The 16,705-nt window shown below is 39.7% G+C and overlaps 1 protein-coding gene and 1 long non-coding RNA gene across 6 annotated transcripts in view; both read left to right on the top strand.

The window, feature by feature from the left end:
• Window positions 1-6,138, top strand: part of commd7 (COMM domain containing 7) — a 30,316-nt gene extending 24,178 nt beyond the window's left edge. Inside the window, exons 3-10 of one of the 5 annotated variants that reach the window (XM_034876691.1) lie at window positions 18-120; window positions 343-399; window positions 1,483-1,520; window positions 2,750-2,840; window positions 3,823-3,872; window positions 3,975-4,023; window positions 5,787-5,864; window positions 5,895-6,138. In XM_034876691.1, the coding sequence (XP_034732582.1) occupies window positions 18-120; window positions 343-399; window positions 1,483-1,520; window positions 2,750-2,840; window positions 3,823-3,872; window positions 3,975-4,023; window positions 5,787-5,863 (465 nt within the window). In that variant the 3' untranslated portion in view covers window position 5,864; window positions 5,895-6,138. Of the gene's footprint in view, window positions 1-17; window positions 121-342; window positions 400-1,482; window positions 1,521-2,749; window positions 2,841-3,822; window positions 3,873-3,974; window positions 4,024-5,786 lie in introns of all 5 variants that reach the window. The other 4 variants (XM_034876690.1, XM_034876688.1, XM_034876693.1 and 1 more) reach the window with 4 other exon arrangements.
• Window positions 1-15,970, top strand: part of LOC117947610 — a 34,148-nt gene extending 18,178 nt beyond the window's left edge. The window contains exons 2-3 of the long non-coding RNA XR_004657274.1: window positions 15,737-15,840; window positions 15,907-15,970. This is a non-coding gene — a long non-coding RNA (uncharacterized LOC117947610). The remainder of the gene's footprint in view (window positions 1-15,736; window positions 15,841-15,906) is intronic.
• The last annotated feature ends 735 nt before the right edge of the window (window positions 15,971-16,705 follow it).

Raw genomic sequence — 16,705 nt, 5'->3', positions numbered from 1 at the left:
TGTGTGTGTGTGTGTAGACAGAGAGGTTCATGCAGCAGCTTGGTGAGTTTGCTGGGGAACATGGGATGAGTGCCGGTCCTCTGAGGAGCCTGATGAAGAGCGTCCTGCTGGTGCCACAGGGTGGGAAAGACACACACGCATGCACGCACGCACGCACGCACGCACACACACACATAGTGTATAAAGGAGTTTTTCTTTTTTTGAGTAGTCCAAACTAAAAAAAAAGATTAATAACGCAAACCTGCTACTGGTAGTATCATATCTTGTCTAAAGACACGAATGCAGCTGGTTTAAATATTCCCACAGCACTTAACTTGATACTCTTGAAATATTTCTCCTCAGGCGCCTTGAAGAAAAACCTAACAGCCGAGCAGATCCAAGAAGACCTTGTGACATTAGGTACACGTCGAATCCTTTATAGAATGACTCAGTCTTTAACAGGGACCATTTATTTGATTGTTTTATGTGTCATGTCCCTTGGGGCTGTTGTCCGCTCTCATCCCGACTGAAGTCCCTTAGTGGCAGGGAGTCAGGCAGGAAAACCAGGGTGGGATATCTATACAGCTAACATTAAAGGTTAAAGGTTGTACCGGAATAGTTTTACATGGTCTCATTCTCAAAAAACACCATAGTTTTTGTTGTACTGCATATTGCTGAAGATCCTGTTTTCACCCTTTTTTAGCTCCAGAGTGAGACATCTCACTTGTATTAGCTCCAGACTGAAAAATCTCACTTCTATACTATCTTTGTTGGGAGCTGCACACGCTCAGTAGCTAGTTAAGATCCCAACAGCGAGATAACTCTTTCTCTAGCTTTGGTTAGTCCAAGCAGGATTAGCTGGGAGACTTCTTCTAGACGAAGGCCACTTGTGGAACACCTGCACAATAGAGACAGGAAGTAGTTCTTTTGGAGATTATGGTCAACTATGAATAGCTGTTGGAGCAGTGTTTAGCCATTGAGAATGAGCTAGCATGCTACAGTTAGCCACCTCATCTGAGAGTGACGTAGAAAGCCGTCCAGATGTTGAACAGCTCATTCAGAGACTGAAGACAGAGGACATTCAGAAACCGGATCTCACTCAAAACAACATGGATGTTTTTTTTCCAAGTTTGTATGTGTGTGGAAGCACCAGAGACACAAAATAACCCCCAAATCCCAGAAAAGGGACTTTCATAATATGGGCACTTCAACGCTAGCTGTTAAACGTAGTTGTGGGCTAGCTTAGTGCTGTCTTCGTCAAAACAATTTGCTTAAATAAAATAACACATTTCTCTGGGTTTGAACGTTGTTGGAAAAATTTAAGATATTGTAAGTACACAACTTAACAAAAATATAGAATAGGTATGGTTGTTTTTTGACATTTGAATGCAGAAATATTCCATATTGTACCTTTAAGTATATAATGCAGCTTTTGTACTCATCAGTGTGAACATATTCCTCGTAAAACCAAAGCTGCTTAATCTGTTGCTTTATTTGCCTCAGGACTAAACGAAGACAAGGCGGCTCACTTTTCACAGCAGGTAACCTTCACTTCTATCTCAAGACATTAGTACGAGGGTTAAGCCTGAGGGGGATGAAGTAGCGAAAGTATTCATACTACACTGTGAAAATACAAAAAGTACATAAACTGTGTATAATGCAGGAAAATGTCAGTGTTTTCCTATTCTGTCTCATGTTTCTGGATTCATATTCCTGCTGCATTAATGTGTATGTTGCAGTTAACTGCTGTAGAAGTTTAAGGTTGTGCTCCCTATCTGCTAGCTGCCTGTCCCCTGAACACAATGTGAAAAAACATCTCCTCACTATCTGCTAGCTGCCTGTCCCCTGAACACAATGTGAAAAAACATCTCCTCACTATCTGCTAGCTGCCTGTCCCCTGAACACACTAAAAAACATCTCCTCACTATCTGCTAGCTGCCTGTCCCCTGAACACACTGTAAAAAAACATCTCACTATCTGCTAGCTGCCCTTCCCCTGAACACACTGTAAAAACATCTCCTCATTATGTGCTAGCTGCCTGTCCCCTGAACACACTGTAAAAAACATCTCCTCACTATCTGCTAGCTGCTTGTCCCATGAACACACCGTAAAAAAACATCTCACTATCTGCTAGCTGCCTGTCCCCTGAACACACTGTATAAAACATCTCCTTACTATCTGCTAGCTGCCTGTCTCCTGAACCCACTGTAAAAAACATCTACTCACTATCTGCTAGCTGCCTGTCCCCAGAACACACTGTAAAAAAAAGCTCACTATCTGCTAGCTGCCTGTCCCCTGAACACACTGTATAAAATATCTCCTCACTATCTGCTAACTGCCTGTCCCCTGAACACACTGTAAAAAACATCTATTTATTATCTGCTAGCTGCCTGTCCCCTGAACACACTGTAAAAAAAAAAAAAAAAACATCGCCTCACTATATGCACTCTCAGATGGAGTGGATTACAAGTAGAAAGTTGCAAAAAATGGAAATACTTCAGTAAAGTACAAGTACGTTGTATGTGTACTTGAGTAAATGTACTTAAGGGACAATCCAGCAACTTACTTCTAAAACAAACTCAGGTATTAACATTCATGCTTACAAAACGGACATCTAGTAGATCATTTGGGAGCAAATCTACTGCAGTGTGTACAAAATGATGATGATCCAGTGCATGAATTGTTGCCTTTAAAAGTCATGTACAATCCAGTTGTAACCTACCCAGATATCATTGATTGAGCACAGGAGTCTTTTTTCTGTATGTTGCAGTGGGGGGAGCACTATGCAGCGCTGTCCAGACTCGCTGTGGGACAGACTTTGATGGTCAACCAGCTGGTTGACATGGAGTGGAAGTTTGGAGGTAAGACAAAGCCAAAACCAGACATCACATTTAGCTCTCGACAAAATTATAGCTTCACTTCAAGTTTATTTCTGAGCACATGGAAAGCTCTGCAGTTGTCTCTCCTCTCAAAAGTCCCACTCACATTTTCATGAACACAGAGAGGATCTACTCCAACGTACGATTAGCATAGCTTATGTGCTCAAATTCTTTGTTGTGGCTCATTTAAACCCATCAGCTGATGGGTCTCTATTGGGCCTTGTTTATTCATTTGATCCAACGGCTCGTTGAGACTCCCAGGTAATAGAAATGCTAATACACTGAGCAGGAGCAGGAGAGTCCACTCCTCCTAGTTTACTTGACTGGGCTGTTATTGACATGCAAAACCTTCAGCCAGGCAAACAGTAAGTGTCTCTGCATGTCGCCGGCTGTAGGCTGGAGACACAAATAATCGGAGAGCCGACACGGCCAAAGCTTGTCTTACATGTATGTATTTCAAACAGACTATCTCATTTAATACTGAAAGGATATAAAAGTGCATAAAGACAGCCCAGGTCTTTTGTGTTCTTACACAATTTGTTGTGGCCTCCTTCGAAATCTGTAAGCTGACTCTATTTTTGGTGATAGTTCAGGTGTTTTGATGTGTGGTTCTATGAGCTGCTTCTCCATAGTCAGAGTGTTAGCTACAGTAGATGGGGGGTTGGAACGCCCCCAGTTCGGAGAAGCAGGTAGGACTACCAAACAGAAGCTAAGGAATGTCCTGCTGTGGTCGGGGACAGCAGATCGACTCTTAGGACGGGGAACTGAAGCTGTTATCTCTGCTCTCTTCCACCAGACTCCTGTGACAAAAACTGTAATTTTACCTCAGAGAACACGAGGGGAGTTGCTGCTCTACCGCTGCCTCCATCAGTTTGTTGTGTTACTTGACTGGTGTAATAATGTGATGTCTTTGTGAGTTCATTGATTACTTTGTGGTAATGGTGTATTCTGACCACCCCCACAGTGACTGTCGGCACCAGTGAAATACAGAAAGTGGGCAACATCTTTCTGCAGGTAAGAAAGCTCTCTGTTACACACACATCTGTGCATACACACACACACACACACACACACACACACACAATTGTGTTAAACACTTTTTTTGTTGTCTTGCAGTTGAAGCTGGTGGTCAGAAAGGGGAATTCCACTGAAAACGTCTACATGGGTGAGCGACTCTGCTGTTACTGACACAGACAGCACTGAAAGCATTTGTTCACATAATTTATTGCATTTAGTAAGAACCTCCTGCCTAACTGGATGTAAATATGTCAGATCCATATGATTAAAGAAGCATGAATCAACATTTGAATGAAGACACACAGCAGGAGATGTCAAGTGGACCTGTAAGTGGTCAAATGTTTGATTGATGTCTGATTTAACTCCCCATATGGGCCAAATTACAGAGTGTGGTGGAGGTGCACTTATGCACTCACTCATTTCTGCATTAGTGCATGCATAGGACCTGAGCATGTGTGTGTATCTCAGGGCTGTGTGTAGTCTGTGATAACAACAGTGTAAATTGTAATTCCCCCACACGGACCAATAAAGGATACAAATTATTTAAAAAAAAGTATTAATAAGTGCTGCTGTGTTGCTTAACACAAGCAGAAAGATGGTTAAGAGGAGAGAAAAGGTGGCTTGTGCCGCGGAGATGAACACAGGCTAGTCCAGTACTAACTTTTTTTTTTAATGCTTGAGCAAAATTAAATTACATACGTACATGGGAGCTTACGAGGAGATCAAAATGTTGAGTTGTTTGTTTGCCTTCACATGCACAAATCCCAATAGTGAAGCATGTTAAATGTTAAATGCAAACAAGAAACCCTTGTTTGCTCAAATTGCCTAATTAGACTCTTTGATCAGTGTGGTGGTGATCTGACTGATGCACATTTAGAGCACAGAGAACAACAAAAAAATCACAAATCACAGGTCTCTTTTCTCAAACCCTTGATAAAAAAAATCAACAAAATTATTAAACCCTTTTTTTCATGAGTGAACTTTTGCCTTTACACACTCCAGGAGTGTTCCCGCTAACAGACATTTGGCAGCCTGTCTATGTAGTGTCTGCTACATTTATATGGTAAACAGTTGGGACCTCATACATGCTAACGCTGCTAATCGGGGGACTTGAGAGTTGTTAACTTGGCAGGCAACATATCAAATTCTTTTTGTCTCTATTGCTAACATTTTGTTTGTGACTCATTGAGGTGCTTGTGTTATCAACAAGGCCCGGAACCCATGGAACCCATTTTTAAGTACATACTGTGCCTAACAGTATGTTTATACTTACATTGTTATATTCTGGCGCTGATTCTCTTAGCCGTCTTGTATTTAGAGAATGTGTGATACGCTCCTACAGCACAAAACGAATTCCTTGTATGTGTAAAAAACACACACTTGGCAATAAAGCTTTTCTGATTCAGATTCCTGGTGGTTACACTTTTTACAAAAAAATGACATCCTAACGTGTCATATAACATTATAATCTAGTCAAACGGTAATGACATACGCTTCTTTCGTCTTTTGGTTTTGTCAAGACAAGTTATGGTTATTGTTAGGGTTAGGGTTCATGTGTCATGACTGTGTCATGTTAGTGTCATGTCAGTGTCATGTCAGTGTCATGTCAGTGTCATGTGTTCATGACAGTGTTATGTCACTCTTATGTAGAAAACTTCAAGTAAAGTGTTACCTGGGTTCATCCATGGTGGTGCTAAATGCTAATGGACTGCAGACATTTTAAATCCTTCACTTCCCGAGAATTACTCGCTTTAAAAAGCTACCGGACCAGTTTTTACAAGAGCGAGTGGAACAAGTTGTCATGAAACTTGGATATACTGCATGATTGATATTGAAGCCTTGTTTATACCAAAGTGTTCTCAGTCTGTCATCTACTAACCGTTTCCTGTTTTCTTCCCTCGTCTTTTCCAGAGTTGACGCTCCCACAGTTTTACAACTTCCTACATGAGATGGAGAGAGCCAAGGCCAGCATGGAGTGTTTCAGCTGAGTGTGTGTGTGTGTGTGTGTGTTTGTGTGTTTGTGTGTGTGTGTGTGTGTGTGTGCGTGAGAGAGAGAATGTAAGAGTGGATGTGTGCTCATGTCAGGCTGTAGCTGCAGGGGTGTGTGTGTGTGGTATGTATTACACCAGGTTGTGTGTCTGTGTGTGGCACCGACGCCCCAGAGTGACTGAAGTGAAACACAAAAACACGTTATGTACTGCCAGACATTTCTACTCAAATAAACATGAATGCAAAATAAAAGCTTTCAACTTTCTCAAAGGGACACAACTCCTGTCATTGAATCACTTTTCTGGCGTTATAAGGGGAAGTTCTAGTTGAGGTGTGAATAAATTTCATCGATACTTTCTCCTAACCTGTCATTCAAATGAAACTAGAGAAAGCCCTGTGGGGAAATGTTTCTCTCCTTCTGACTGGCTCCTAGTCCTTACCTAGCAATGGTGTAGTGGTAAAAAAAGAGGTGGGTAAACTATAACTTCTGTGATCAGGTGGGCCACAGCCTACCGGTGTATCCTGATGACATTGCTATAGGTTGTCTTTTATCACTGGTTGCTCCCTCATAGGTCACACAATCAGTATTCAGTTCATACATTAATTGAAGTTCTTGTTAAAAAGACTCAAGAAGGAATTATATGGTTAAAATCTATGAAGTTTACTAAATGACAAAAACAGAGACAACAAGAAATGTGTAAAATATTCACATTTAACAATCTGGAATAATAAGACCTTTTTACTTTTGTCTCAAAAAAGATTACTCAAACCAACTACTCAATTATCAAAATAGTTGGTGATTACAGTTTTTATATATATATATATATATATATATATATATATATATATATATATATATATATAAAAACCCCATTGATTTTCTCCATATGAATTTAGATTATCAGCCATAATGTATAAACCATCCCAGGTAGACTGACCCAGTTTCTGCCCCTGATGAAGCTTGAAGTCTGTATGATATCAACCTTGTAACATTATAAGAAAAACAATTATCCACTATCTTATGTAGAAAACCTACATTACCCACAATCCTAAGCATAACAGCAACGTTTCTGATTGGTACAACTCACTGTTACCATAGAAACGTTTACCGTACCCGCGATGTTCTTCATTTTATAAGCCCCCAACGTCAACTTCCAGGCAGCGCTGCGACCGTGACTTCAAGGCACCCAACCATTGCCCAATCCTATTACCTTCCAGGTAGCGCTGCCTTAAAGGCGACGCTGGGGGAATATACACCAGACACTGCAAGAGATTGGTCAACACTGACAGTAATGCAGCGCAATATGATAGACTTCGTCTTAGGTTTAACAACCTATGAAACTAATAATGAACAATACGAAACTAAAACAATATAAGCTTAATTTAGAATGGCTTTGGGACGATAGGCTATTCAGAGGTGGATAAACGCACTTTGGAGGTGGGTAAACGCCATTTCCGAATTTTGAGAGGTGCATAAATGGCGTTTACGTGCGTTTAGCATCAACTACATCACTGTTACCTAGGTACTGTCAGGGCTCATACCCTGCTTCTGACTGGCTAGTAGTCCTTACCTAGGTACTGTCAGGGCTCATACTCTGCTTCTGACTGGCTAGTAGTCCTTACCTAGGTACTGTCAGGGCTCATAGTCTGCTTCTGACTGGCTAGTCCTGATGTCCTTACCTAGGTACCGCACATGTGTGACTCCCAACAAAGATGGAACAGAAGTGTGATGTCTCACTCTGTAGCTAAAACAGAGCTCAACACCCAGGTTGAAAAGAGGAGCTGCAGCAATGTGTAGTACATCAAAAACTTTTTTTTTTTTTTTTTAATTAAACCATGTAAACTCATTTTTATTTAACCTCTAAATACAGTTATGAACCTGAAAATATGCACAATATGAACACTTTAAGTAAAAATACAGATACCACACAGAGAAAATACTTGACTATAAGTCAAAGTCCTGCTTTTTAAACCTTACTGTAGTAAAAGTAGGTAATCAGCGAAATGTACTTACCAGTACTTTGTGCAGTAAAATGTTCCCTGTCAGTGTTTTCCTATTCTATCTGGTGTTTCTGGATTCATATTCCTGCTGCATTAATGTGGATGTTGCATTTAAATGTTGTAGATGTTTCAAGTTGTGCTCAATCACGCCTTTATCTAAATCATCTAGTCCCATTAAATTATTTTAAGGCCATGTAATTCAAACATGCAACTGCCACATGTGACCTGTTCCTTTCCTCTATGTGGGATTTTATCTATGCTGTATTTCTTTTTAAATTGTAACTGGTGTGCCGTCTTGGCCAGGTCTCCGTTGTAAAAGAGATTTCAATCTCAAGGGACTTCCTGGTTAAATAAAGGTTAAATAAAATAATAAAATACTGTTGGATAGTTTTATATTCTATAACATCATCATATCGCATGTAGCATCACCTGTGAGGACCACCTATCTCTAAAAATTCAACCTTTATAAAAACAGTCATGTTCTCTGATTTGTAATGATGCATTTTTCAGTTGATCCTAGGCTTTTTTAAGAATATTTAGTTAAGAACACATCTGGAGATACCTGGTTTTCACTGGGCAGGAAGAAGAGCAAGTAAAGCTGTATAAACTAATGTAGTGGAGTAAAAAGTATAATACAAAACAGGCAGAAGATTGTAAAAAAAAAAAAAATTAAAGTTGCATAAACACAATCACATGCAAGACATTCATCCAAGTTGCATTAAGAACAGTTATTGTTTTTCAAGTATCTCAAATGTGTACCTAAGTGCAGTAATTAAAAGCAAACCCAATTCCACCACTGTCACTAAGTGGTGATGAAAGCCTTGATAGAGATAAATACCACACACTGACACTTCTGAACCTCGAAGCAGCTTCTAGAGAAATGAGCTTCTTGGTAGTATTTTTGTTTACTAGTGTCATTCCTCACTATTTCTATCCTTTCAGATACAGCATTTAGATCAGTACTTAAATGAGAGTTATTTGCCCTGTGGGGCATTCTCTACATGTCTGTGACGGGGTGGTTATGTCTGAATCACTCAGTACATTGCATGGCAGTCCGCCAACTAGATCACAATATACCGTGTTTTACTCTCAAATGTTATCTCCCTGATTTACTGTGTTTTTTATTGCACTCATTTGTACGTTGCTTTGTACAAATGCATCCGCCAAATGATCAAATGTAAATTTTCAAGTTGACATTTTGGCCCAAGTGAAACAGAAGGGCTTACATTTGGAGATAATTTACTAAGACTACAAATGTTAGTGATAGATGAAGTGCTGCTAAATAATCTATTACTCCAACTCTGAGCAAACTCCAGGCAAACTCTCAGATCCGTGACCACAGGGTTTCTTGGGTGCTGCGAGCAAATCACTCCGCCCAAGTAGCAGCAGTAGCAGTAGCAGAATATAGTTCCCTGTATGTATGCTGTTAGAATATGGCTGTGTCTCATGTGACCTTGTTATGTGTACACTCTGTGACTGTTCAAATCACATGTAAATAGGAACACGTTGGCGTTATTTTGTTACTTATTGGGAGCAGTAGCAACTTATTGTTGCTTAACGTTACCTGTTCAGGATGAAATTAGCCACTTTGTAAAGGAGTTGACCTCTAAATATGGGCGCCTGCTCTACCAGGTGAGCTACCTAGGCACCAAAACCAGTGAAAAAGGTATTTAATATGACATACTTTATGTACCCCGCAAGGGAAATTAAATTCTTTTCTCTCTGTCTCTCTTTCAGTCAGACACAGTCCTCTTTGTATTTTCTTCTAACATGCAATTTATCGTGATCATGAGCAAGATCAGACACTTCCCCGTGGTGTATCATTATGAGCGTCTGACACCCAGACTTTACATCGCCAACAGGGAATCCTGCAATATTCAACCTTTGGATCAGATGTTTAGTACCCAGAGGAAAGGATTTTTATAAAGTGCCATTTTAAACTTCCCATATCAAACATTAAAACTCATGGTAGATATGGATCAGTCAACCTAATCTTAACAGCTCCAGGACTTTTTACTATAGGAAAAGCGGTCAGGCGATTTGCAGAATTTAGGAGCTACAATTCATATGTGTTGCAGATATCTTTAATTCAGTTTTGCCTAGTCAAAAAGAACATTTCAGATATCCGCGACTACATTCTTCCCAGGAAAAATTACTTTGCTTTTTCCATTCATTTGTATGGGGTTCATCATTACAGATATCTACAATTCAGTTGCAGATATCCACTATCTGAATTATGGATATTTGCAACTCAATTTAAAATGATTTAAATAAAAATTAAGTTTTGACTAGGCAAAATGGCATAGTAGATATCTCAAACTAGAGTTAGGGATCTATTATCGAGGTACATATATCTTGAAATACATTTTAATTAGAGATATCTGAAATTTGAGACATCTGTCATTCTGCCTAGTCAAAATGTAACTACAGATGTTTTGAATTAGAGTTTTGACTAGGCAAAATGGCAATGCAGATATCTGTATGCAAATTGGGCCACGTCCCACACAGGTGGGAGCAGAACGCGTTGTTCTTAATTGTATTTTTAATGCTGTAGCCCGTGCAAGACAGGAGCTGGCAGCAAGGATGAATCAACGATGATTCAGCATTGCTTTCCACAACAACACGACTATTTTGCCAGTTTTCAAAACAACAAGGGATCCCATGTGTGAGGGCTCGTTCAATTGCATGTCATTTTCTGTTTGTTTTTTAGATTACATATTGAAGAATAAGTTTCCGGTGAGATTGTTTATCGATCACATTTCCGACCGCACTTGAAAGCAGCTTTATTTCACTAACAAAGAGAGAAAACAGAATTGGGGGTCACTCGTTAGAGTGTCTGCTTGTTTTTCATAGTAAAGATTTCCCATCAGTGAGACTCTGCCTGGTCTCACGTTGGTAACAGTAACCTGTCCACTTCCTATTTGGGATTCTATTGAATTTAACGTTCAGAGGCATTGTTTGTCATCCCCAGCTTCACTTAAAACCTCACTCGGCTCAGTTACACATACCTGTCCTGTCTTTACAACTGAAACCAATTATTGAGAAAATGTCCCTTTTCTCAATAATGTCTTTCACATGCACACGAAAGCAACTAAACTCTTGGTTTCTCTCTGAGTCCCTTCTCACGGGGATTCCCCCGTTCTTATCTTTACTTCCACATTCTTTCACTTTCTCCTGGAGTCTCTCTCTCGCTTACTCTCTCTTAACATGTTGCTGCATGTTCTCGTCCATAATTTTGGTATTAAATTTCAGTTTTTTTTCCAAAAAAAAACAGAAACAATCAAACAGACCGAGTTTTGTAGTGTATCTGTGACTAAAGGGCCAAAGATATTGAGTTATAAGTCTGCATCTATCCCGTAGCCTTTTTCTTAGATACGTTTTAGGCTAATAACATAGAATAATTATATTTCCTGAAACATGATGCATTTTAACCCTTGTGTTGTCTTCCCGGAGACTGTGAACCTATTGTCCTTGGGGGTCAGAATTGAAAAATAACCTTGTTTTCTCGCTTTTTGAAACGTTTTTGTCACTTTTTAATAATACCTATTTTTTGTAAATTATGGATTATTTGGACTCATAGTTCAGAGGATGTTGAGTGGCTCACAGTTTGTTTTAAATGCTATAAAATAAAACAAAATAAAAAACACCCACAGTTCACTGAAAGTAATCATTAATTTTTTTTACCGGTAAATTTTTGGATTTACCGGTACCACTGAAACTCCCATAACCCCCAACCCTTTGATAAACGAACGTGACGCTTTTGTGGTCCTCGTCTTGTTTGGTGTCTGACACAGGTTGGTTGAGGACTCATCATACCTAGAGATAGGCATGGGAAACTATCCATAAAATCATCTCTTAATGCAAATCAAACCAGCTATTAAGCTTACTGAAATAAAAACATGCCAATCTCTATGTATGGTGAAGGGTATGTGATGATGTGTGGAGGGGGGGTATTTCAATTCCAAAGGCCAAGGGAATTTTATCCGGATGCATTGTATCCTTTCATTCAAATTAATTTCTAAAAAGATGATTTTCTTTAGTCCTCTTTAGTCCTCATCTTTAGCATGGGTTCATAAGCATATGAGCACCACTGTAGCTGCTGATATATATATCTCACACAATATACACATTAGTATACACAACTGTACTGTATATTGCAATTTAATTGATGCCATGGGGTACTTGTCTTCTACTGCCATCAGTTTTAAGTGAAATGTCTCAACAACTATGGAATGGATTTGCCTACTAGTGTGGGCAGACATTCATTTTCCCCTCAGGATGAATGGTAATAACTTCCGTAAACCCCCTGAGTTAAACTCATTTTTATATTAAAAATAATCAGGTCAAATTGTAGTCTGTCCAACACTTTGGTTTATAACCAAATATTAAAAAGAGACTTCCCTCCCCCGAAAAACGCCCTCATAGGTTGTTTGTTCAAGCAGCAATTACAACCTCTAGTTATGTTTTTTAGTGACGCCGCCCTCTAGTGGCCGTAGTAAGAGCGCCTTGCTCCACATTAAGCGGGATTTATCCTTCTGCGCAAAATGTACGCTGTGGCTACGTATGTAGGTACGCTGAGACATTAGGCTACGCCAGACCCTACGCATGTCGGTGCTTTGTAGTGTTGCATTCCCCCCCAACTCATTTTCTTGGTTCTCCTTCTCCATCCACAACATGAGATCCAGGAGAGGGTTAACTTCTCCTGCTGCAGATGTCCCACCGTGGTCAGAAAGAACAGGGGAGACACTTTGTTTCTCTCACTAGGACTCTAGAGTCACTTCTCCCTCGCTCTACCACACACACGCCGGCTTGATGCACACACCAACGCACAGGTATAAACATTAGTCTACTTATATAGCCTACAGAAAAAGCTCCGCGTGGAGCCTCCGGAGAACAAGACCTGCATCATTCTGGAAAAAATATGAATTAGGATGTCATAGCTTAGAAGATTTTTATCTCATGAAGTATAATGTTTATTACACACATTAACCACAACAAAACAAAATACTAATATTGTATCTATATTGTGTATTCTGTATCTTTTTCATAGACCTTAGTGGTCCCTAATACTGTATCTGAAGTCTCTTTTATATAGACCTTAGTGGTTCCCTAATGATGTATCTGAAGTGTCTTTTATATAGACCTATATATAAGATTTTAAAAAATGCAAGTAAAACGGTTTGGTGTGGCAGTATAAAAGGAGTTAAAATGAGCCCAACCATAAACATCTACAGCAGCTAAATGCAACATACACATTAATGCAGCAGGAATATAAATCCAGAAACACCAGATAGAATAGGAAAACACTGACATGGAACATTTTACTGTACAACGGGTGCGTTTTTAACTACATTTTGCTGATTGTATGCTTTTATTAAAGTAAAATGCAGAACTTTTACTTGGAAATTTTCAAAGTGTGTTATTACTACTTTTACTGGAGTAGACGATCTGAAGACGTCTTCCACTGCTAGTTGACAGTACGTGATGTTCAGTGTGATGCAGCTTATTTAGACCACCCTCTGCTGTACAGGAGAGGGACTGCACCTGTCTGTACAGAGAGACAGGGAGGCAATGTCAAATGTGTGTGTGTGTGTGTGTGTGTGTGTGTGTTTGTGTTTGTTGTGTGGCCTTGTCTTAACTCATACAGTTCTTCCTCATGCGTATTTACTGCAAAAGTGTTTTTTCTATTTGTCAATGGTAATTAATATCTTCCTGCTCAAAACTGTGAGAAAACCGCCTCCTACACAGGCAGATACTCAAGGGACACTGTCACTTACTAACAAACACACACACACACACACACAAACACACACACACACACACACACACACACACACACACACACAGTAACAGTCTCTTGGTGTGTGGGGACAATGGGGCCACCCAGCTGTTGGCCAGGCTAGACACACTATTTGTTAAGGGTGCCTGACACAATCCAGTGCAGCTTATTTGCATAAAGATGCACAAAGACAGATTGGAAATGTATTTACTAATGCAAGATGGATGCTTTGTGCAGTAGAAACAAGTAAAAAAAAGAGCCAAGTAGAGTAATTTCATAAAATCCAATTAAGATCATCTGGTAGTATTCCAAAATGCATTGCAGACAGAGTGAAAGCCACGCTCTTGCTTTGTAGTCTGCAGTTTGTCAGATCCCAATTAATTGGAACAAAAGGGGAATTATCAACTCTTAAATTATAAAATGTGGTCTAGGCCTACTTTATCTGTAAACTGTCCTGAGATAACTACTGTAATTATTTGACACTCACTACACAATTAAATTGAAAATTTGAATTAATACAGGAGCCATGGGTCCAATGTTATCAGTGATGTTTTACAGTGGGCGCAACTCTTATGTTTTTGAGGAAAATTGTAATTGGATCCAGGATGTGAATGTAACCAGAGCTAAATACCCCCCCCCCTCTGCTGCTGGGATCCTGTTACTTAGCTACCAGTTGCTACTGTTGCTTGGGCTGATGGGGTTGCCTTAGCAGCCATACCCATCCCACTGTGTGGCAATCCAGCCACAGCCTGTCCCAAGGACACACACACACACACACACGCACACACACACACACACACACACACACACACACACACACACACACACACACACACACACACACAAACAGACACGGGGATAGACACAACTGTTGCCAGCTCCAGGTTGTTGTTTTTCCCATGAAGCCTTCCTTTTATCTGTGGAGATAACTCTCTCTCTCTCTCTCTCTCTCTCTCTCTCTGTGTGAGTGTAAAATCAAACCTGTTACCCACCCTAACCCAACCATGTTGCATCTTTTAATCTGTCTGCCACTCCTCCCTTTTCAGCGTTCTTTCACTCCCTGATCGTGAAAATTATATAGTTAATTGTGACCTAGTCCTATCAGTAGGTGAAGAAATACCTCTGTGATTCAGTGTGTGTTTGTGTATGTGTATCATACTGTCAGCTACTCTGCTAATGTATTCACAGGCAGCCCGCTAACATAAACCCTAACCATATATGCTGTTTTTTACTCATGTAACTGGATGGAAAGCCTTGCTGCTCCCGCGTCTGTTGACAGATGTTGATTAGATGATGATGGCATAAAATAGAGGCCAGTCATTACTCATTTGAGCATCAATCATCTGAACACTTGTAGTGTGCATAGAAGAACCAAAAGGAATACTTTATGTATGATTTGAACTAAATCTGTCAAAAATCATAGGGAACAAAATGTATGACACAAACAGCTCAATGCGGAAGCCTCAACAGGTTTCCATTTGAGCCACATCATGCCTTTTACCACTAGAGGGTGCAGTTGATTAATGAGAAACAGTTAAAGGGACACCGAGCATCTGGAAAAGGACAATTTTCTCACAAAAGAAAGGAAATAAATGAAATAAATGAAGATGAATGATGCAGTGAAATAATAAGTATTAAAAACAAAATATATAAATAACTTGTTGCTGCTGGTAAGTTGTATAAAATTATACTTTTAATTTATATATAAATATATAATTATACAATTATACATATAGTCCGGTCAAACTGTGGCACCAATTTGTATTATATTATATAGTATTGTGTTTACTATTATTATTATTACTATTTATGTACTGTCAACATTGGCATATTGGCTGTATCTTTTTTTAAATTAACTTTACTGTGGTAATGTGCCTGTGACAATTGAAATACTACAAAACGTTTGGTAAAATGTGTGGAAGATAACAGTCTCAGTTGTTGTTGAGACAAAGAGATTACGCCTGTTGTTGCAACTGTTCATCTCCCCTCCAACCGGCACCGGCAGACACCGCCTATCTAGAGCCTGGGTCTGTCCCAGGCTTTGCAAATTATAGAGTGTGATCTAGACCTGCTCTATCTGTAAATTATAGAGTGGTCTAGACCTGTTCTAACTGTAAATTACAGAGTGGTGTAGACCTGCTCTATCTGTAAATTATAGAGCGGTCTAGACCTACTCTATCTGTAAATTATAGAGTGGTCTAGACCTGCTCTATCTGTAAATTACAAAGTGATCTAGACCCGCTCTGTCTGTAAATTTTAGAGTGGTCTAGACCTGCTCTATCTGTAAATCATAGAGCGGTCTAGACCTACTCTATCTGTAAATTATAGAGCGGTCTAGACCTACTCTATCTGTAAATGACAGAGTGGTCTAGACCTGCTCTATCTGTAAATTTTAGAGTGGTCTAGACCTGCTCTATCTGTAAATTATAGAGCGGTCTAGACCTGCTCTATCTGTAAATTAAAGAGCGGTCTAGACCTGCTCTATCTGTAAATTATAGAGCGGTCTAGACCTACTCTATCTGTAAATTACAGATTGGTCTAGACCTGCTCTATCTGTAAATTACAGAGTGGTCTAGACCTGCTCTATCTGTAAATTACAGATTGGTCTAGACCTGCTCTATCTGTAAATTACAGAGTGGTCTAGACCTGCTCTATCTGTAAATTACAGAGTGGTCTAGACCTGCTCTATCTGTAAATTATAGAGCGGTCTAGACCTACTCTATCTGTAAATTACAGAGTGGTCTAGCCCTACCCTACCTGTAAATTGATACTATACACAAAATTTAATTGAACGAACAATTAATTTTCCTATAATTTTTTTTCAATTAGCCTACGGGGTTAATTTTTTGGTGTTGTATGTATTTACTAGGGGTGATCCGAGTATCCGGCTGAAACGAGTATCCGGTAAGGATAAAGCACTTTTGTCGAGTACAAGTATTATACGAGTAATAAGAGTCAATATCCGTGCTCGGATTGAATACAACCCCTCAAATGGCCGCGCAGCGTTCTGTGATAATCACAGCGCCCCCCCCTCCCCCCCCCCACCTACAAACCCGCTCGG

The sequence above is a fragment of the Etheostoma cragini genome, chromosome 7 (assembly GCF_013103735.1).
Source record: "Etheostoma cragini isolate CJK2018 chromosome 7, CSU_Ecrag_1.0, whole genome shotgun sequence".
NCBI lineage: Eukaryota > Metazoa > Chordata > Actinopteri > Perciformes > Percidae > Etheostoma > Etheostoma cragini.
The sequence above is the reverse complement of the archived record's forward strand: the minus strand, read 5'-3'. Positions and strand labels throughout refer to the sequence as shown.